General features: G+C 33.6%; 2 protein-coding genes across 2 annotated transcripts; both read left to right on the forward strand.

The window, feature by feature from the left end:
• Nucleotides 1–11,016: 11,016 nt before the first annotated feature.
• LOC125201819 (ethylene-response factor C3-like) lies at nt 11,017–12,133 on the forward strand. The gene has a single exon (XM_048100076.1). It carries the CDS (start codon nt 11,201–11,203, stop codon nt 11,813–11,815), a length of 615 nt encoding a protein of 204 aa, XP_047956033.1. The 5' UTR covers nt 11,017–11,200; the 3' UTR covers nt 11,816–12,133.
• A 3,435-nt stretch (nt 12,134–15,568) lies between these two features.
• On the forward strand, nt 15,569–20,987 carry LOC125186308 (glycerol-3-phosphate acyltransferase RAM2-like). The gene is made up of 3 exons (XM_048082662.1): nt 15,569–15,681; nt 18,914–19,496; nt 20,075–20,987. The coding sequence occupies exons 1-3, from the start codon at nt 15,569–15,571 to the stop codon at nt 20,939–20,941; spliced, it is 1,563 nt and encodes a 520-aa protein (XP_047938619.1). The 3' UTR covers nt 20,942–20,987.
• The last annotated feature ends 1,654 nt before the right edge of the window (nt 20,988–22,641 follow it).

The following is a 22,641-nucleotide window of genomic DNA, read 5'->3' on the forward strand; positions in this document are numbered from 1 at the left end:
TTATATTTTCAATAATATTGAAAGTCAAGTATACCGTAAAAGTACGGTATACCGAACTTCAGTAGGGTATACCGAATATGAGGTACGATATAGGTATGGAAATTCACCATACCGAAAATAAGATATACCGAAGTTCGGTATAACAAAAATTTTGATAAGGTAAATGCATGATTTTTTCGCATACCGAATTTACGGTAAAGTATACGGTATGGTGATTTCGGTAAGGTATACCATACCTACCCACCCCTAAATTTTAGTTATTAATTTCTTTAAAACTCACCAAACTCTTAAAAACAACCCATCGATAGGAATTTAGACAAAAACATTCTAAATTGAAGCAATATTCAATCAAATCATGCTAAGTCTAACCAAAGCATATAATCCCTCCGTCCAACCAGAGTATGCATTTTTCATTGGACACGAATTTTAATGCACAACTAGTAAAGTAAGAGACAGAATAGAAAGAAAAAGTAATTAAAATATTGTTTGTGGAAAATGACTCTCACCTCGTTAGAGAGAAATGAGATTGAAAATCATATTTTTGTGAAACTGACTAAAAATGAAAGAATGCATACCGTTGTAGAACAGATAAAGTAGCAGATTACACTTCTCATACGTATATGAGGTATATATAATGTATGAAATCAGCTATATGGGCATTAGGACATATATGTATGAAATGAGCTATATGTAGAGAGAGCGTTCATATTTTAAATGGAGCATGTGCTATATTTTAAAAATCAAAATAATATGTGTACATATAACAAGTGCTCCCACCACTATCATTTATGTGTACATATAACAAGTGCTCCCACCACTATCATTTATGGATAATATGAGTTTTAATATTAAACTAATAAAATAAGGAAAATAAAGAAAAAGTAATTAAAATAATATAGCAGATATATAAACTAATAAAATTAAAAAGATGAAGAAAAAGTAATTAAAATAATATAACGGATATAAGGGTCATAAATAATACTCAAGTAAAAGAAAAAAAAAATTCCATAAAAAATAGATATGTATTAGTTTAATAACATTGCATCTATATATTGTTCTAATAATAGAGGGATGGAGACCAATAATCTAGATTTGTAGTCCACAATCATTAAATATCAGTTTATTTATCAATTCAAAAACGTAAATTACGAATAATAAAGCTTTATGAAAGCACAAAGGGAAATTGGTAATGGGCTTTATTTATGCCAGTTGTAGTTGAGCCCATATCTGAAAAAACGGAAATTAGTAATGGGCTTTATTTAAAATCTGATCTGGGCCATCTAAATGCTGCCAAAAATTTTATTATTCGCTAGTAGTATAATATTAGAAAATCCAGCACTTATAATAGTACCCTTTTTTCGCCTAAACTTGTGAAGAATACCATGAGATGAGAGAGACGGTGGACTTCAAAATTTATTGAAAACTTTTCTTTTTATCTCCATCTTATTTTATCTAATTTTCATTTAAAATCGCGTTGTTTCAAAAGTTCTTATTTTTAGAGGACTGAGGGAGTGTGCGTTATTAGCAACTATAATGTCATTTTGGTGCAGATTGCATCTAACCATTTTTCATTTAAAGCCAAATTATAAAAAAGTTACCACATGCATACTGATACTAAAATGTTGAGTAATATAGTCATATAACTGGACGAAACCGTCTGTTTCAAAATTTTATTTCCAAAATTGTTAATCTTCATATATTTAGTTTCTAGTTTATGTTTAGTGTGAACTAGCAAGTGCTTGGAGTGTCGCAATTAATAACTACAACGGCGGCAACGGTATAAATTTGACCATAAAAAATAAGCTGCTGGAAAGAAATTTTCAAAAAAGAAAAAAGGAAAAAGAGATAGATATATCAATTATAACTAGGGACCAGGAAGAGAAAGTAACATCGAAATTGAAAAAAAATCGACTAAGTTCTCTGTATCAGTAGAAATGCCTAACCCTCTCATTTATCATTATTATTTGATTTACGCACACTTGATAATGACAACTAATAAATGAAATTCCTTGAGTTTATTTATTATTTTGTAGTTTTCTGGCGGCACATAGGCTTAAATATATATATAATTGTTTTTATAAGTATTTTATAACTAGCTACATCGGAGGTTTCCATGAATCATCATTTTATTTTAATTTTTTACTCCATTTGAGATAAACAGTTGTGCCTAACTAGCTAGAATTAGCTAAGAAGTAATTAGATTCATGAACATAATTAACTGTGACTGCTTAATTATTTAATTCATGATTCTTGCTATTATAAACTAACGAAGGATTACTTCTCAACTTTAAGTCAAGAAAAAAAAAAGTTTACTTGATGAAAGGAATTGTGTGCAAATGGGACACTTTTTGTTAAATGTTTCTCTGTAGTCATGAAAATATAGATCACAATCACCTAACTGAAATATGTGATTAAGTATACTAATAAATTAATGATTACGATCTCTCTCACTCTTTCTTCTTTTTTATGCCCTAAAAATTAAGCAGAAGCTATATTTAATACGCATTAATTAGATAAACTTTTCTTGTGTGCAATGTCTGTAAAGCACAATTAAAAAAGAATAAAAGGAATAAACAATTATAATTTCTTATGTAGCTTAATACTCATAATCCTAAGAGCATCCACAGTAGGATGGACGTCCCCACAGACTAGTATTAGGACTTCCCAAAAACATTTTTTGTCACGTCACTAGGACTTTCCTCCCCACTGCCACACCACTAGAACATCCATCCTACTACACAATAGTGGATTAGCACTAGGACTAGCCGACGCCCTAGCTAATAAAATAAATGAAAAAAATATGATTAATTCATTTTAATTGTTGGTATTTATCAAATATACAAAAAATGAAATGCAATGAGTTGTAAATATTGAGTATAAAAAAAAGTTTAAAAAAATTAAAAAAATAGGACGTCTTACCTCTTGTCCGTCGCCAGCCCACAATAGCGGAGGAGCGCACGGACAAGGAGACGGACGTCTGCCTTTTACGACGGACGACCTCTCGCCCTCCTGGGACGTCCGTCACCCGCTCGCCACCCACAATAGTGGACTAGCACAGGACTAGAGGCTAATCTGCGTGCTAGTCCTCTATTGTGGATGCTCTAAAACTTATAGATGATAGATTGAGTGATCCATGAACTTTGGAGTGATAAAACTTTTTTTACTTTTTATATTTTTTTCCTGATACTGTTGGACCAACCTTTATAAACTCAGTCAATTTTTTTGTTTTTTAACTCACAGTAGGTGACCCGCGACCCATTCAATTATAAACAAAATTCTATTAGAATTCCATCCTAAAATCAATTAGTCAAGAGGAGTATATAGTAATTTCAGTTTTTTTTATATCGATATAAAATATTGTTTGTATATATTTTTCATTTATGAACACACTATTGTGAACAGATCACGATGATTCTAATTAGTCAATAATCGCACCAATCAGCCACAAGTGATACATGTGTTTATCTACTAGAAAATATAATTTCCAAATATGGCAGACACCATACGTAATTTGATTAAATGAAAAACTCCAATATTTCACAATTAAAATATGTTGATATAGTACACAAGACAGGTCAAATATAAGTATAGTACTAAAAAACATACCACTAAAAAATTGGCCCACAGACTACCAACTTTCAACTTGCTCTTTTCCTAATTTTTATACTAACATTTTACATTTTGAGTATGGTAACCAGGTAACCAACCAGTTAAAAAAATTGCGATACTAGATGAGAATGATTTTGCATATGTTTTAGAATTAAAAATACACAGCAGTTATTTTTTTATAGTTCTTTTATGTATATATATATATAGTCACCATTCATCTCAAGGTAGTTAAGTTATACTCCATCTGTCCCATAAAAATATGTGCACTTTCTATTTTCGTCCGTCTCACAAAAATAAATACATTTCATTTTTAGAAAGTTATATCATTCTCCTCTTCTCTCTTACTTTACCATATCATTCTCATACTCTCTCTTACTTTATCAATTTTGTCTTAATTCCCATACTCGGAAAATGTTCTAAAGTTTACTATCGCCTTAAATATTGATAATTTTAAAATGAAAAGAAAAACAAGAGCAAGCCTGATTTGCAGCTGAACACATTAATTATGACCTGCTATTTTTCTCATTCTCCTATGATCCCTTTGCATTTTTTACTCTGAATAAGTGGTGAATTATAAACTAGCCCTTTTTTGGGGATGAATTTAAGTGTTTATAGTTTTTAAATGGATTCCTTTCTAGTGATCTATCTCTTGGTTTAAAAAAAACAGATTTTTCTAGCTTGTTAAATCAAACAGTATAAATCTTAAAGAAGGAGGTAGGAATTTTCGATTGCGATACGAAAAGATTTACTGTAATTGGTGTCAAAATCTGATTTGCTAGCCCCCTATATTTTCCACTCATTTTTTTTGTCTGGTTTCAAAATAGCCATGATATATTTTGTCCCACTTTCATGAAAAGTAGTTGTCTGAATATGAAACAAAAATAAAGATGGGTTATTCCAAGAATTTTCTCTTGTAAAATTTGACAATCATTAGAACGATTTCGTCTGGCTGATTCTGAAAATTCTTTATCACCAAGACTTAATAGAAAATTAGTAAATTCTAAGTTGAAATTATTAAACACCAAATAAACCAACACTTCCATTAATTAATCTTAGGAAAAATATATCTTAATGTCTATACATTTGCTTAGTGTCACTGTACATTTTTTCGGTATTAGTAATACTCCATTTTTGGAAATGGAGTATTGTACAAAGTAAATTTAATTTACTCCTCAAAACATATACTCCGTAAATAAAATTGCCACAAAAGGTGAAATGTTCATTTCAATAATGAAATAGTAATACTCGAATTTTAAGATACTAAATGGATCACAACGTTATCATTTAAATTAGACTTTTGTGGAAATTTTCAAAGATAGCAAAATGTGGCGCCAATAGAAGAGTGATTTAATGACGAGAGTCGAGTCCATGTCTAACTATAGTATCCGTTGTTATGGGAAGTATTCAAAGCGCAATTGAGTATCTAATTTTTAAGACTTTCAATAAATTTTCGATAAAATTCAAGGGGGCTTGTATTTGGTCATTTGCATAGATCGAACTACACTTCTATACTGATGTAATATTTGTATAAGTTCTATTTAGGTGACTGCAAATCGCGTGGGTTGAGCTATTATCGGGCAACCTAATTACCTAATAACAATTCAACCTAATATATAAGGTTTAACCTAAATTCTATCTATTAAGAGCATCCTCATCCGTGCTCTTATTTAAAAACACGGAGGTGGGCTCGGACTCATTTTTACTCCTTGTCCTTAGGCAAGAACATAACACCCACATCCATGCTCTTCCGCAAGGACAATCTCAAGAGTCCCACCATTCTATTTATTCAATTTAAATACTCCAATTACTAAAAACTTTTCTACAATATTAAAATACATTAAAATATAAAAATTACACAATTAAAATCCTAAAAAATAAAAATTACATAATTAAAATCCTACAAATTAAAAATTGCATAATTTTTAATGTTGAAGTGTGAGTATTTATAGATGAAAATGTGAAAAATAAATTAAAAGTGTGTAGAAAACTGATATAATTTATTGGGAAGTGGGAAAATGTTTTTTTTATTTAAAAAAAAATTTAAAATTAAATTCGAATTTAAAAAAAATAATAAAAAAAAGAATTTTCAATGGCTAAGTCGTTGGCCAATCACAGCCCACCACGTCGACCTGCTCAGCGGCACGGACGTGCTCATAGCTAAGAGCACCGCCCTGCCGCTGGCAAGGACGGACAAGCGGTCGCCGTGCCGCTGGCAAGGCCGGACGGACAACCGATGGGGATGCTCTAAGAAAATGCTCAACCGGAACATAAAACTGCCTACTGACTCAAACTCGAATTTGACCCGTAAATGACACGATAAAATTATATGGGTGTTTACATGATATGATAGAATCCCGATAATTATCCGAACCTGGTTTACATTATTAAAACCTAACACTATAAAAACCTGATTTGCACGATTAAAATCCGATGCTATTAAACATGATTTTATGATAAAAACCTTATTTACACGAACATACAGAATGAAACTAAAATGTTTATATTTCAAAAAACAGTATAAAATAATTTAAAATAATAATTTTATTTTATAATGAATCACTCGAACCCAACTAACACATCACAACTCAAACCCAAAATTATCGGGTTTTTAACGAGTCAACCCAATAAGAGACATGACTCAAATCTATAAATTTGGTGCTATTAATGTCGTCAAAATTTTCAGCCCTAATCTAAGGGGTGTGGTCGAGTGGCATAGGACTCGTCCTCCTTAACCAAGTGGTCAGGGGATTGGTTCATGCCTTTGGATATGGAGCAACTTTAAATCCTTGGGCCAACTGTCTCGCTCATGGAAGTACCTACAGATCAGTGCGCAGATTAGTCACTCAGCCCGCCAATAAATACCCTTTATAATTAAAAAAATATATAATAATTTCAACCTTAGCTCCAATCATTGATTTTAGATTTCATACTCCCTCCGTCCCAAGATAAGCGACTCACATTCCTTTTCGGGACGTCCCAAGATAAGTTGAGTCATTTCATTTTTTGGTATTCTTTCTCTTACTTTTTCTCTCTACTTTATTAACTCTCTTACTTTATTCACTTTCCACTTTACTAACAAAACCTCCTTTCCTTAAATCTCGTGCCAAAAAATTTGTGCTCACTTATCTTGGAACGGAGGAAGTATTATTTTATATTATGTCACTGGTAATAGTACTCCCCCTTCCTAAAAAAAATAGCTTAGTTTTATTATTTTGAGCCATTTTTTTAAAATTAGACTAAATTTAAATATAAAACTCTTTAAATATATTAATGTAAACCCTACAATACATTTTCCACTAAATGTAAAAATCGATAAAGGAAGTAAAACCAAATATCCAAGTCAAGTTTAGAACTTCTATACGGAGCTGTTTAATTTAGGATCTGACACGACACTTACACTGTTGCACATTTATATTTTTGTTGAAATATCAAAACTTAACTACGTGATCGATGACGACTTTAACTCCTCTGGATTCGCGTGTGAACATAAAAAATATATAACGAAATTTTATTTTTATTTTTCTTTGGTATCTGCGAATATGAATGCAAGTACAATTTGTTGTTTTGAAAGCAAGGAAATATATGTTTAAGTTGAAAGTATAAACGTAATTAGCAATTAGTTGACTTTATTAGTTGGTATTTCGTGCTTATATATAAAAATTTTCTTAGTATTTTGCAACTAACACTTCTACAATGTAATCATTAATGAAAATTCCACTTCTTCTCCCATGAATTTATCTATTGTTTCTTCTCGAAATTTCACAGTATAATTTTATCAAATGTAGTATAGTGTGTCACTTTTTAACTGGTAGAGTAAGTTTTAAAGAATTCCCTAACTGATTCAATCATGGGTGGACACGTGTAACTAAGGAGGGCTTTAAGCCCTTCACCAACTATTTTTTTTATTACTTTATTATTTAATATTATGATTTTATTGGTATTTTGTGTAAAATAAAATGCAAAAGCTCCTATAAAAGAAATAGAAAAATTATTATCTTATACAATTGTCTCTTTTAATTCTTACGCCCACGTGCTAGCATGCATATACTATATAATTAATATTACGCGTAGAAATAGTAATTCACTTAACTTGCATACATTGACCATAAATTACTAATTTCTTCAATTGTTATTCAAAAATGTTTTTAGGGACATGAGAAAATCTAAACCCATGTATCCAAGTATCAACATCTTATTATCAAATACAGTAAAATGTGAAAATAGTCAGATCACCCAGTCGGTGTCGAGTTTTATTTTATTAGCGCCATTTGTATTTTTAAAGTTATAGTTATGAAAAATCTTATATCAAATAGAAAAATAAAATAATAAGAACAAATTTTTAATCAAACAACCACTCGGTCACGAGATATTTTTTATTCGCGCCATATGTAATTTTTTAAATTCTAGGTATGACATTTTCAGCCTTTAACTATCTATTTTTGCTATTCGAGTCAGCTCATTTATTTCGATAATTTTGACATCTCTAACCGCAATATTATTGTGTGACTTGTGTCTGAATGTCGGTCAAATAATTATCTTCAATTAAATTTATTTATGTAGTACTTAATAAATTAAAAACAAGAAATATAATAAATAAATTAACTAGCTAGCTAGTGATCATGTAACGTATTGGACAGGAACATAAAATACACTATTACAACATGTGTCCAATATTGAATAAATATTAAATATAAACATTAGTAATATAAACAATAGTAATCATAATATGACTGTATTAATTAATAAAATAAAATTCTGAAAATGACAAAAAGGGTAGATGTGAATCATGCGCCATACGTAATTGATACAACGGCCAGGAAGAATCCAAGAAGCCAAGAAGAGGATGAACTAAGCCTTTTAAAATATAAAAAAATGAATTAGAAAAAAGATACTTGACCACGGAAATTATTAAAAAAATTTAACGGTAGTGGCTTGATTGAAACTTACGGTTCACGTAAAATAAATATCATTTTTAAAATTTAAATTACGAGAATCATCGTGGAATATATATGAATTTTCTTGAAAATTAGTACTCCCTTTGTCCTATAAAATTTGTCATGTATTGACCCGACCGACACGAGTTTTAAGATATAATAGAAAATGAATTGAAAAAGCTAGTAAAATATGAGTCATACTTTTATATACTATTAGTTTTATAATAATATGTGAGTAAAAATGAGTTAGTGAAATTTGAAGTCTACTATACCAAAATGATAAAAGTGAAATGTGACAAACTTTATGGGTCGGACAAAAGTAAAATAAGTGACAAACTTTTTCAGATGAGGGGAGTAGTATAAATTTAGAAGCTGAAAGCTCTTAATTTTTAATTTAGTTTTATAATAAAATGTAAATGAAATGAATTAGTGGAATGTGATACCTACTTACAATTTATGATAAAAAAATGGACACATCGAATAAAAATAATAAAAGTGGACATACAATGAAGGAGGCAGGGAGTATAATATATGAGAGGGAACATTTTTTTTAGTCCACGAACTTTGCCAAAGTATCATTTTAGGTCCGTGAACTTTGAAAATATCATTTCAGGTCCATCAACTATGGGTTAATATCATTTGAAGTACTTTTTTACTATTTCCAAGTTTTTCTGGACGAAAATACCCTCGATACCTTAAAGGGTATATATTTTTAATAAACTTATCATATACTCATTTTTTATAAATATCTTTACAATATATTTTTGACAAGTTTTCTTAATATAATTTGACCTTCAATATTATCACTTAATTATGTGACATGCAAGTAAAATTGTTTCTTCAATTTTTATATTAAAGAATTTTAAAATTGAATAAAGAACTTTTCTTTAATAATAAAAAATTTAATAAGGATCTTTTCTTGCATGTCACTTAATTACAAAATTAAGTGATAATATTGAAGGTCAAATTATATTTTGAAAATTCATCAAAAATATATAGTAAAGATATTTATAAAAAATATGAGTATAGGATAAGTTTATTAAAAATATATACCCTTTAAGGTATCAAGGGTATTTTTGTCCAAAAAAATTTGGAAATAGTTAAAAAGTACTCCAAATGATATTAACCCATAGTTGATGGACCTGAAATGATATTTTCAAAGTTCACGGACCAAAAATGATACTTTGACAAAATTCGTAGACAAAAAAGATGTTCCCTCGATATATAATCATAAGAACTTGAAATGGTTTCTAACATAGATCCTTCTTGATATGATGGCTTGCAACAAAGAAATGAATTATATTCTTATTTCTATTTCATTCCTTTGTTTAATAGTAGTATACATTTTACCTTAGAAATCATAATTCCATTTAGAATCACTATTCTATTCTCATAAAAATAGTCATTCATTCAATTTACCCAATGCATAATGTTTACCTATGGTCACCTTTTAAGTTTACTAGGGAACCACTTAATTAGACTTAGGCCCATCTCGAGTGCCCTAATTTGTGATCATCACGAAAATAAGACATAGAATTAATTTATCAACCCATTGTAACCAAATCCTACCCAATGTTCTTTCCATCAACAAATACGGACAAATCAATAGTAATTGGGTAAAACATGATAAAACTAAACAAACGTACTCCCAAGGATGAATTGGATGGTGGGGAGTGTTCCTCTTCGAGAATGTAGATGATAGGACTTCTTAGCACTTCAATTCCTCGTCCAAAGTGTGTGAAGTGAGTTTTGGGACGTGTGAAAGTTGTGGGGATTGAGTTCTAAGCTTGGTAATTATACTTGGAGTGAAAAATCAACAAAATAGGCATCAGGTGCAATCGCCCAGTCGGGCGATCCGAGATGTGAGAATCGTTTGACTCGGGCATTCTATCTGACTCACGAAGACCTCTCGAACACGCGGTCAAGCGGTTTTCAATGCGTGAAATTCCTGACTCAGGCATTTTTTTCTATTTCTGAACTACAAAACACGTGACTCAGGGTGTTTTTTCCCCTGCTCCAGAGTGCGACTCAGACATTGTCTCTGTTTTGCCTCCTTAAGCCCCGTTTGAGCCCATTTTCAACTGTTTTAACTCCAAAACTTCAACAAACTCATTAAATAACCTGAATAAATGCATAAGTGGATGACAACCAATTCATTAATCCAAAAACCACTCAATGACCCATATTAAACATCCACTATAATATCCTAAGTTTACCAACCGTACTACTCTGTTTTCTGCAAAGATCAAGAAATATCACTCTTTTAGAAGTATAGATATTTCACCAATTACTTTCTACACTCAATCAAACAAATACTCCTTTTATTTTAGAAAATTTAATGTTCATCTTATAACTATTTGTCTGACATGGCTGCGTGTCACGCTTTGGAGTCACGTGTGATATATCCCAGTTGCTCCTCCTACAATTATTTATATGCGTACTACAATTTCATTAAATCATAAACATGCATCCTCCCTGAACTATTGTCACACTCCTAGTTTTAAGAATAATATACAATATAATATATATTCCTTTTCATCCACAATATGTTACTCTTTTGAACATTCCTCTCCATTATCAATACTAGTACTATTATACACATATATATAAAGAACCTAGACTTCCCTCAAAAAAAAAACACACACACAAAAATAAAAATGGAGCCAGGGTTTGATGGCACTACTTTTCAATCATCAAGCACCGATTTCTCCTCTGACAATTCCTCATTGATTTCATCCTCGGAATCATCTCTCCCCTTCAACGAGAACGATTCCGAGGAAATGCTCCTCTACGACGTCGTTGTGGAGGGGCGCCGCCACCTCCTGCAAGCCAGCGACGAGGTGAACTCGTCGCGGGCAGCGAAGCCGGAAGCGGCGTCGTACCGCGGCGTGAGGCGGCGGCCGTGGGGGAAGTTCGCGGCGGAGATAAGGGACTCGACGCGGAACGGGGTGAGGGTGTGGCTGGGGACGTTCGAGACGGCGGAGGCGGCGGCGCTGGCGTACGACCAGGCGGCGTTCGCGATGAGGGGGCCGGCGGCGGTGCTCAACTTCCCGGTGGAGAGGGTGAGGGAGTCGCTGCGGGAGATGAGGTGGTGCACGGAGGGGGAAGGGGAAGGGGTGTCGCCGGTGATTGCGTTGAAGAGGAGGCACGCGATGAGGCGGCGCGGCGGCGGCGGCGGAGGAGGGAAGAAGAAGGTGGTGGTGTTTGAGGATTTGGGGGCTGATTTTTTGGAGGAGCTTTTGATCAAGAGTGAACAAGCTACTTCTTGGTGAAATTCAAAAGCCACCTACTTTTTTATTTCTTGCTAAATGTTTTGTCCATATCCATAGTATGAAAGGGGCCACTAATTTTATTTTCTTTTTGTTAGGAGTTTTTTGTTCTTCCTTTGTTTAGATAAAATCTTCATCTTATATAGTGTGTGGAAGATTTAGTGTTTTTTGCATGGGAGTATTACTTTTTTTTAGCATTGACAAATGAACAAGACTCAAACTTTGAGATCTTTGTTTAGATAATACTCCATCTGCCCATGTAATAATATCTTATTTTTGCTATTTTGGGAAGTACGTAATTTAAAGTTTCATTTGTTTTTTCCATTTTAGGTTTGGGGAACTCGTTACATTGATCACATTTTATTATAAAACCAATATATACAAGTGCGGCCCACTTTCCACTAACTTATTTCCTTATTTTTCTCCATAAAGTCAAACAATTTCTTAAAATTTACGTTGAGTCAAAATAAGACTATAAATGACGGATAGAATGAGTACTATTTTCTTATCTATTTTGATAGAATATGATTTAGTAAATTTATTATAGATTTTAAGAGTCAGCGCGATCTTCATGAAAAGTATTGATGATGAAAAAGGAGGCAAAATATTTTCAATGAAAAATTAAACGGAACCCAAGTATAGAAACTATTAGTAGTCAAGTTATCTAAACGATGAAACACTTTTTGAAATAAAGATTTGCATCTTATCATATTGATTTTACATATGATTATATGAACATGCATGGAAACCTCATTCGCGCGATGTCTAACACGGAAATGTATAATATTTAATTTTAAGTTGGATAATGTATTGCCTGCAAATTAAGTCACAGAAACAAAGTAAAGATATGATTGCCGTTCATGCTAAATTTTTTAGATTTAAAATTAAAATATAAAAATTTGATAGAATTTGTGCATTAAATATCAAGTAGTAAATTTTGCAATCTATGATAAAACCATAAAGTGACTACAATCTCTTAGAAAATTTTGCATTCTATGATAAGCCATAAAGTGACTACAATCTCTTATTAGAGTGTCCATAACAGGGAGCCCGCGGTGGCCGCCGGTTATTTAATGCTGCAGAAATGGGCGGGCGCGGCGAGGGGGGTGGACGGCCATGTGCCGCGTTGGCAGCGAGGCAGTGGCGGTGGGACTGGAGCCCTATTGCACGGCGCCGCAAGCCGCAATAGAGCCAGAAACGGATTTTTTAAATTTTTTATGAATTTGCGGTTTTTTTCCTATAAATCAACCCATTCATCTCTTTATTTTCACACCATTCCAATCTCCACTCTTTTATTTGAATTAAAATATACCAATAATTGATAAAATAATGTGATTTGTGGTTGTGGCATGTCCACTGTTGGGCTGGACAAATGTTTTTGTGATTGTGGATAAGTTTTTGTGTTCGTGCCTTGAGTACATCCGTGGATGTGCCAAATTATTGTGGACATTCTCAGTGCTTTTAAGTCTATAAACCTAGGAAATAGACAGCTCAGTAGGCTGTAGAAATACTTATTTAAGATATGCTTTTATAATCTATTGGTGGGGACAGAAATCTATGATTAATTAGCAAGAGCATTGTTTAGCATTAAATTTAATGTCGACGTTTAATTTGCAGTATAAATTACAGCAGATAGAATATTACGAGGAATCAATTAATTAGGGGTTATCATAGCCTAATAAATTTGGGTAGGTCACAGGTACATTTATTTTTGTTGTCTGCGTTCAATTTAATTTGAATTTCCAACGCTGCTTTTGGATGTCAACATCTGCCCTAGATTGTTACTTTATACAGCATAAATTTCTTGTGGCTCATGATTAAAGATTATGACTAATGTAGATTGTGTTTTTTTACAGTTTGGAGTTTGGTTGAAGACAATGTATCCATCTAAATGATATCAAGATTAAATTGTACTCTCTTGTTACTAACAATCTCACCTTTATCTTTAATTGTATGACTAATTTAATTCTAGAAAAATCTTGTTTCTATCTCACTGTTATTTTGTCTACCAAAATTCGACGTGTTACTTTGTTAATTCCCACTTACAAATCAGTAATTAATTGTAAATGGGCTTGACATATTGACCTAACCTCAAATATTGGGCCCGTTGTGACTATCATCTATGGGCCTAACATGATAAATAGGCTGAGTTACGCCATAATCTTGATTTAGTTGATACTTTACACCAAATTTATGCTGAAACGTAAAACTATTAAGGATTTGTACGACTTCATATAAATTTAGATACACACAACCAATAATATGAAATTATAATTAGAAAGTATATGTATAATAATGTCATTACCTATATACTCCATATGTCCTATTAAAAATGAAATATTTTACTTTTTAAATTTTTCCACTAAAAATAAAATGTTTATAAAATGAAAAAACCATCATTTCTAATTTATTTCATCTCTTTTACTTTATTCTCTCTTCATTAACTCACGAAACAACACTACATAAAATTCTATTCTGAAAAGCAAATATTTTAAATTAATAGTAGGACGGATGGAGTATTTTTAATACTCCAAAATTGAGTAATAGCATAAGTGGCGGACGCAGAAATATTTTTTGGGAGGGGCTGTACAGTAAATTTTTTTAGTCAATATACATTTCTTTGTCTTTTAAAAGTAGAGATTTCTGCAGCAACCCGAATTTTAAAGTAAAATTAATATAGAATGAAACATAAATTGATAAACTGGTTGAAATAGTGCTAGTCATAGTGGATGGAACCCATCATTAATAATAATAATATATGATAGTAAATTTTAAAATGACTAAAGAATCAAAAGATAAACATTTGATGAACTTACTGTATTTAATATTTTTAAATTATAATACGATAATTAAATATTTTTAAAACACTAATAAAAGTAGAATACGTACACGTGATATAGGTATAGCCTATAGGCAGGGGATTGACATTTGCAAATTCTACTATTATTATTAATTTAATTAGCCTTATTTATCTCATCTTCTTCTTCAAACAGCAACGACAACCATTTTTTTAAAACCTCCTTCTGCAATTTCAAGTTTCAGCCCCTCCTTCTAATTCAATCTTTTACATTTAAGACTTAGATACAGTAGTTTAGTGAGGGCTAAAGACATTTTTTCATATATTTTGAATTTTTTTGAAGTACAAAATATAAAAAAAAAAATTATTTGGGGAGGGCTTAAACCCTTCCTCCCTTGGCTGTGTGTCCGCCACTGAATAGCATTATTATTTTGGTATAGCTAAACCACTAGGATATTAGATGTTAAAGTCATAGTTGATCCCAAAACATTTTCTTTTCAAAGAATTAAGTAGGGGTGAACATTCGGATTTAAGTTCGTTTTTCTGCCAAAATCGAACCGAAAAATCGAATTATATTGAAAACTAAAACTGAACAGAAACCGAAACAGAAAAACCAAAATCCGAAAAACTGAAAACCGAATTACAAAAACCGAAAAAACCGAAATTCTACAAAAATTTTAAAAAACTAAAAAAAGTTAAAACCAAAAAAATAGAAAAATTGATTATCATCCATCAAGATCAACCAAAAATTAAAATAAAAAAAAATTAAATTTCAATCAAAACGGGTACACAGTGAACTCATCAACAATAATTTTCCACAATTTCCACAAAATGAGTACACACACTAAATAGTATACTAATCAACAAAAATCTTCAATTTTCATAATTTCGAGCTGGAGCTGGAGAGATTTAGCATTTAGGGAGATGCCAGATCTTGAGTCGCCTGCGTGGATAGCTGGATGGCGGGGGTTACCGGTGACAGTGTGAAGTTGAAGGCGAGTGCAATAGCGTGGATGCAGATTGGAGATAGAAGGGAGTGGAGGAAGAAGAGTAAGGAGTGGAGGCGGAAAGTGTGGGGGAGTTTATTTTCTAGGGTTTAGTTTAAATATATATAGGGTTGTGATCAATTGAGATTTTTTAGCTTAATTGAGAATTGAGATGCATTATCAGTCAATCATTTTTATTAAATGAGTGGTCCAGAATTTGCCACATGGAAAATATTTTTAGATTAATGAATTATGAAAGGGTAGAATGGTAATTTCATGGTACATTTTACTTTTTTCTATTTTTATTTTTTTTTTAATTTTTAAATTTTTTTTGTCAACTGCAAGTACAATTTATGTCAACTACACACATATAATGTCAACTACATATACAATTTATGTCAACTATAAATTGTTGACATTTGATGTGCAGGCAGTGACGGACGCAGGATTTTGAAGTTGGGGGGTCCAATTATCTTATAACAATCGTAAAATATTATTTGATGTCGTTGAAGCCGAAAGTTGCGATATTATTACGATGCGAGGGAAATGAGTAATGTGATAGATTTAATTAGATGATATAGAAACTAGATATGTATATATTTAATATTATTAATCATGAATAAATTTTGAAATAAGTTATAATGAAGTATATAATAAGAAAATTTTTGTGTATAATTGTGTAAGAAATAGTATAAATAAATATCAGAAAAATAGTAAAAATACAATTGAAACTGAAAAATACCAAAATGGTCTAGATGAGGCTTGAACACAGGATGGGGAGATGGTAGGCGTATATTCTTACCAACTGAACTAAGCTGGTATATAATTTTTAGGAATATATAATTATACTAATATTCGAAACTAATGGGGGTTCCATGGGTCCCCCAAACCCCCATGTAGGTCCGCCATTGTGTGCAGGCTATTGACATTTTGACGTGCATGATATTGACGACCCACGAGTTGACATAATCTACTTGCAGTTGACATTTTGAAAATGTTGTGGATGAGTGGCTGAAAATACATCTCAATTCTCAATTAAGCTAAGAAATCTCAGCATAATGAACCCTATATATATTTTTTCAAATAATACTTTATCTTATTTTGTTTCCACTTTTATTTTTGCAATGACTTATATACAAATATCATTTCGTTTTTTATACACATATCATTTTGTTTTTACTATTTTTAGTGAATACACCATACATTTTAAAAAGTGGACTTGGTTAAAAAAAAATTCATTCGTGTTTTTCAAAAAATACACGCAGAGTTAAAGAAGACGCAAAATACTCCATTTGTTCCTAAATAATATGCACTTTAGGTTTAGCATGAGTTTTAATGCAAAATTGGTAAAGTAAGAGAAAGATAGAAAGAAAAAGAAATTAAAGTATTGTTAGTGTAGAATGAGTCTCATCAGATAAAAGAGTTTTTAAAATTAAAAAGTGCATATTCTTGTGGGACGGAGGGAGTAAAACGTATGAGAACTAATAGCATAAAAATATACACAATTATAATAAATGTGAAAATGCATTAATATCTTTGTTTGCAAAAATTGTGAAGTGAAAAGGAGGGAGTACCATGAAATTACTCTTAAAAATCATGATATTGATACTGGACTTAAACTTTGTCTCACTCCCCTATACACTAAAGGTTATGGCTATAAAGGTTATAATTAGGTTAGGCTGCCGGCTGCCCTATTTCTTAGTTTCCGGTCCAGGAGCGGAAAATTTAAATGCATTATCAATTCCAAACTATGGTGTGTATTAAATAATAGTACTATGTTATGTAGGGTATTGATCTAATCAATTTAATTAAATGAGCAGGTTCGTTGTGTTACGCAGCCACCTACTTCTTGTCACTAGTAAAATTTTCAATTAAACCATCAATTCCCCATTACACATCCTAAATAACGTTTAATTCGATTAGCAAGATACGTGGGCAGCGCCAAAATGAAAATGTATTAAATTGCATTAATATGTTTAATAACGTAGCTAGCTAGATTGCCTGGTCCATTTATTAAATTAAAACAAAAAGCAGCTTAGATAAACTGAGTTGTCATCATACATCCGGAACAATTCCTGGTATACAATGTCGAACTAGCAAAACTAGTGATCAATCTCAGCCATCCATTTCACTAATTCAGCGGATAAAATAAATTAAGCAAATGATATAATTTTATATCGACTTTATTATTTGATTGTTTTAGTTAACTTTAGAAAGAATGAACTAAAATGATCTATATATTATCTAATAATGAACTACTCTCTCTATTCCCTCATAGTTGCCTCGTAGTAGAGTCATTTTCATATATAGTACTCCATTCGTCCCCAAAGAATATACACTTTAGATTCGACACGAGTTTTTCTGAAAAATTGGTAAAGTAGGAGAGGTAGAGAGAAAAAGTAAATAAATTATTGTTAGTGGATAATGAGTTGAGACTCATTAAAGAGAAAATAGTTCTAAAATTAAAAAGAGCATGTCCTTGTGGGACGGACTAAAAATGAAAGAGTGCATATTCTTATGGGACGGAGAGAGTAACTTTTTTCTCTTTCTTACTTTACTTTCTATTACTTTATTCTATCTACTTTATTCACTTTTTACTTAATTTTCTCTACCTATTTTCTCTTTCTTACATTTTTGTCTATTTATTTAACACACTCAACATTCCTATTTTAAATTTCGTGCTGAAAAGTTTCGCCTCAATCAGGGACGAACCTAGCGTAGGCCAAGCCGCCGCTCTAACGGAGGCTTGACTGACGCCGGACCAGTATCCTGCCATGGTTCCTCTTGAAGTGTGCGTGTGTCTAAGAGAGAAATGAGATGAATATACACGATAAAGAAGAAAAGAAATCAAGAGGATTTAGTAGGAAATGTGAAAACTTAAAAAAAATTTAAAGCTAGAAGATGTCAAATCGCATATAGACAGCTACAACATAATTAATCCAACAAGTTTTCCTATTTTATTCTACTTTAATTCATCCACATTGGTTACCATTTTCATACTACTAGTAATATTTTATCTTACTTCTTGATATTTTAATAAACTCCATTTATTTTTACCGATCCGACTTTTATTAAATATAACTATATTAATGTTGCTTTCCCCTTCAATTAAATACAAATAATTATCTAGGTATAATAAAATAAGGCTGAATATTTTATTATTTATTCAATTTAGGATTGCATGTTTGTAATTACGATTGTGATTTGTGGTATTTTTAATTATATTTCTAGGGGATGTGTTAAAATGATAACCCATCTTACAATAATACCATACCACCATTCCTAGCTAATCATTTGTACACGTGGATGAATAATCAGCTGCCATGTGGACAATCGCCAAAATCAGACGGTGGTTTCCGACATGGACGGAACGCTGCTGGTGGGCCGCAGCTCCTTCGCCTATTTCGCGTTGATCGCGTTCGACGTGGGAGGGATCCTGCGGCTGATGCTGCTGCTCTTGGCGGCTCCGTTTGCCGGCCTTCTCTACCACTTTGTGTCGGAATCCGCCGGCATCAAGGTGCTCATCTTCGCCACGTTTGCCGGGGTGAAGGTGTCGTCGATCGAGTCAGCGGCCGCTGCAGTGCTTCCCAAGCATTACTCTGAGGACTTGCACCCGGAGACGTGGCGCGTTTTCGCCTCGTGTGGGAGGAAGTGTGTGCTCACGGCCAACCCCAGGATCATGGTTGAGCCTTTCTTGCAGAATTATTTGGGCGTTGATGTCGTGTTAGGCACCGAGATCTCGTCGTTTAAGGGCGTTGCTACCGGCCTCGTGGCCGGTAACGGCGTGCTGGTTGGGGAGAGCAAGGCTGTTGCTCTTAGAAAGGCTTTTCGAGATCAAGAAATGCCTCATGTTGGACTTGGAGATAGAGAGACTGATATTCCATTCCTCAAATTGTGCAAGGTTATATGCATCTCATCTATAAGTCATCTTACAACGTAGTAGTGCTAGAAATCAATACAATTTAGGTCGGATCATCTCTCTATCAAACTGATCCAAATTTAAAGTCCTATTATACTGTTGGGTCTGTTATTTATTTATTTTCAGCCTATATATACTGCTGAGCTAGTTAAATATTTCACAATCGACGAACTACTCTAATACCATGATATAAATCCATAAAGTCTTAGCCTTAAAACAAATTAGTAATATGAGTGGTCTATTAGACTTATGTAGCTATTTCAGATACTCCCTCCGTCCCACATTAAGTTAAGAGTCACACTTTTCCATTTCGGTCCGTCCCCAATTAAGAGTCACACTTCATTTTTACCATAAATAGTAAGTAGGTCTCACATTCCACTAACTCAATTCACTCACATTTTATTATAAAACCAATATTAAAAAATGGGTCCCACATTCCACTAACTTTTTCAACCAACTTTTCTTTACATTTCTTAAAACCCGTGTCCGGTCAAAGAGTGACTCCTAATAGGAGACGGAGGGAGTATCTTTTTACATTATTTATTTATTTTGCCATGCAGGAAAAATACATGGTACCACTGAGGCCCGGGACGCAGCCAATGAGACCGGAAACGCTGCCAAAGCCCGTGATATTCCACGACGGCCGGCTCGTTCAGAAACCAACACCATCCCGGGCTCTACTAATCACTCTATGGCTCCCATTCGGGATTATATTATCAATTCTACGTGTGTTCACACTTTCGATAGTACCAATTTCAATGAATCGCTACATCATGTACGTGCTCGGGTGCCCAGTAACAACAAGAGGAGCTCCCACGCATTTCCCCGGGGGCAAGGGCATGGCCTTCGTGTGCAACCACCGCACCGTCTGCGACGCCGTCGTCGTCTCCTCCTGCCTCCGCCGCATGACCACCACCGTCTCCTACTCCGTACCAAGCTTCAGCGAGTTCATATCCCCAATCAAAACCTCCAGGCTCACGCGCGACCGCGCCAAAGACGCCCGATTGATCGAGCAAATCTTGAACCAAGGCAAGTTCCTCGTGATGTGCCCCGAGGGAACAACGTGCCGGGAGCCATACTTGCTTAGATTCTCCGCATTGTTCGCGGAGCTGACCGACCGCATCGTGCCGGTAGCCCTATCCATAAAAACGGGCATGTTCCACGGCTCCACGGCACGAGGCCACAAATGGCTCGACCCATTCTTCTTATACATGAACCCTTTTCCGGTCTACGATGTCACCTTTTTGGAGATGTTGCCGCCACACGAGACTTGCAAGGCCGGAAAATCGAGCTTCGACGTTGCAAATAATGTTCAAAAAATGATTGCCGAGACGTTGGGGTATAAGTGCACCACTCTTACGAGGAAGGATAAGTATGGAATGTTGGCTCGGACGGATGGCCTCGTCAACAGCAAAGCTACTGCTTGATTCATTATTTGCTATTTCGGTTTAATTAAAAATACACTTTGCAACATAACGATGGCCTAAATTGTTTGTTCCACTCTATGTTTTGTACTTTGTTAAATAAAGAGTGTAATTTTCATGAACACATTCATATTGATGTTTAGCTATTTATAATTACTACTCCGATAAAATAAAATAAAATACGAATTACTAATCAAAACTAATTAACGAGAGACATAATCTAGATAGCGTTCCTTCAGGACATCCGATAAAATTGGAACGATAAATAGAAGATTAGCGGTCTGGAGCCCGCATTTAACGTCTTGGCCGTTCTTCCTTCGGTTCTCTATATTCTCGGTCTGCCTCTTTTCTTGCTGAGGTTCGGTCTTGGTGGTCAGATGTCCCACTCGTGGTTCGCCATGTCTGTAACAGTGTGTACCCAAATGTGTGTCAGCCTTGAGGCCGCACCGACAGCTTCACGCATGGCCGCCCTTTCAGCTTCGAGTAGGCTCTGGATGCGGTTGAGCCTGTTTTCTACCTCAATTCCGAGTTGTATAATCTCGTTGTCGCTAGATCTCTCCAGTTCCCTTCTCCTACGAGAATTATTAAAGAAGGAGGTGAACATTTCGAATGTGGGTTAGCGTGGATGCCAGACGAACTGCGTCACGCATGGCCGCATATGCGAATAGAGATAGGCGGTAGAAATGAGAGATTATGCACTTCAATATGTGTGAGCTGTGAGGCCTGATGACGGGCAGTGGTGGATGACGGGGGCGGACTATTTCAACCCGGAAAACCGCCAATGTCGCCCCCTCCATCGCCGCCGGAGGAAGAAGATGACTGTTAATGTTTTCCTTAGAGAGAAGAAAACTGCTAAAAGAAACGTAGATATAATTAAAGAAGAAATGAGGATTAAAATAGTGCTGGACAAGTTATTATATGGAGAGAATCACTGTTTCTGCAAAAATGGAGATAAAATAAAATGAAAGTCTACGAAGAGGGAGATGTGTAAAAAAGATGGGAGTGAGATAAAAGTGAGAGGTTAAGAGTAAAGAGGGTGTGATGAAAAGAGAGAAATAGTATAAAATAATGGAGCTTGGTTTGTCACGGGAGTAGTGTGTTGGTCGAATAAAACAATTTACAATTGTCACGGGAGTATTGCTGCTCAGAATCTCCTTCTCACGACACACACAAGTACATAACACAAGGTGAAACAGTCACGGGAGAGGAGGATGCTTCCTCCATTTGATAAAAAAGTCGAGCAGTTTAATTATTCATTTAAGTATTAAATTCTCTGGTTATGGTTATGATAAATTCATAAATAATTAGTAATCACAAATTAATAGTACTATTAAATTTTAGCCATTTGATTATTACAATTACTGTCCTATTTTTCCTTTTTCGTTCGTCCGCCAATAAATGTCGCATTTCACTTTTATCATATTTGTTAAGTGGACTATACATCCCACTAACTCATACCATTCACATTTTATTATAAAACCAATATATAAAATAGGTCTCACATTCCACCAATTTTTCTACCCATTTTACTTCATAAAGTCAAATAATTTCTTAAAACTCGTGTCGGTCAAATATGAGACATTTAATGGTGGACGGATGGAGTAAATTAGAAGATATAGTGGTTAAAATAATGTCATGGGATTAAAATCATTTCTTATATATGGTAGTTAAAATTAGTCACTTTCTTTCTCCTCAAATTCGTC

The sequence above is a fragment of the Salvia hispanica genome, chromosome 1, assembly GCF_023119035.1.
Source record: "Salvia hispanica cultivar TCC Black 2014 chromosome 1, UniMelb_Shisp_WGS_1.0, whole genome shotgun sequence".
Classification (NCBI taxonomy): Eukaryota; Viridiplantae; Streptophyta; class Magnoliopsida; order Lamiales; family Lamiaceae; genus Salvia; species Salvia hispanica.

Bases quoted from the DNA above. Each gene is read 5' to 3' on its own strand.
- LOC125201819 (XM_048100076.1), top strand. From the start codon at position 11,201: ATGGAGCCAGGGTTTGATGGCACTACTTTTCAATCATCAAGCACCGAT.
- LOC125186308 (XM_048082662.1), top strand. From the start codon at position 15,569: ATGGCGGGGGTTACCGGTGACAGTGTGAAGTTGAAGGCGAGTGCAATA. The intron at 15,682-18,913 runs GTGGGGGAGTTT...ATGAATAATCAG, and splicing joins AAGGAGTGGAGGCGGAAAGT to CTGCCATGTGGACAATCGCC. The intron at 19,497-20,074 runs GTTATATGCATC...TTTGCCATGCAG, and splicing joins CATTCCTCAAATTGTGCAAG to GAAAAATACATGGTACCACT.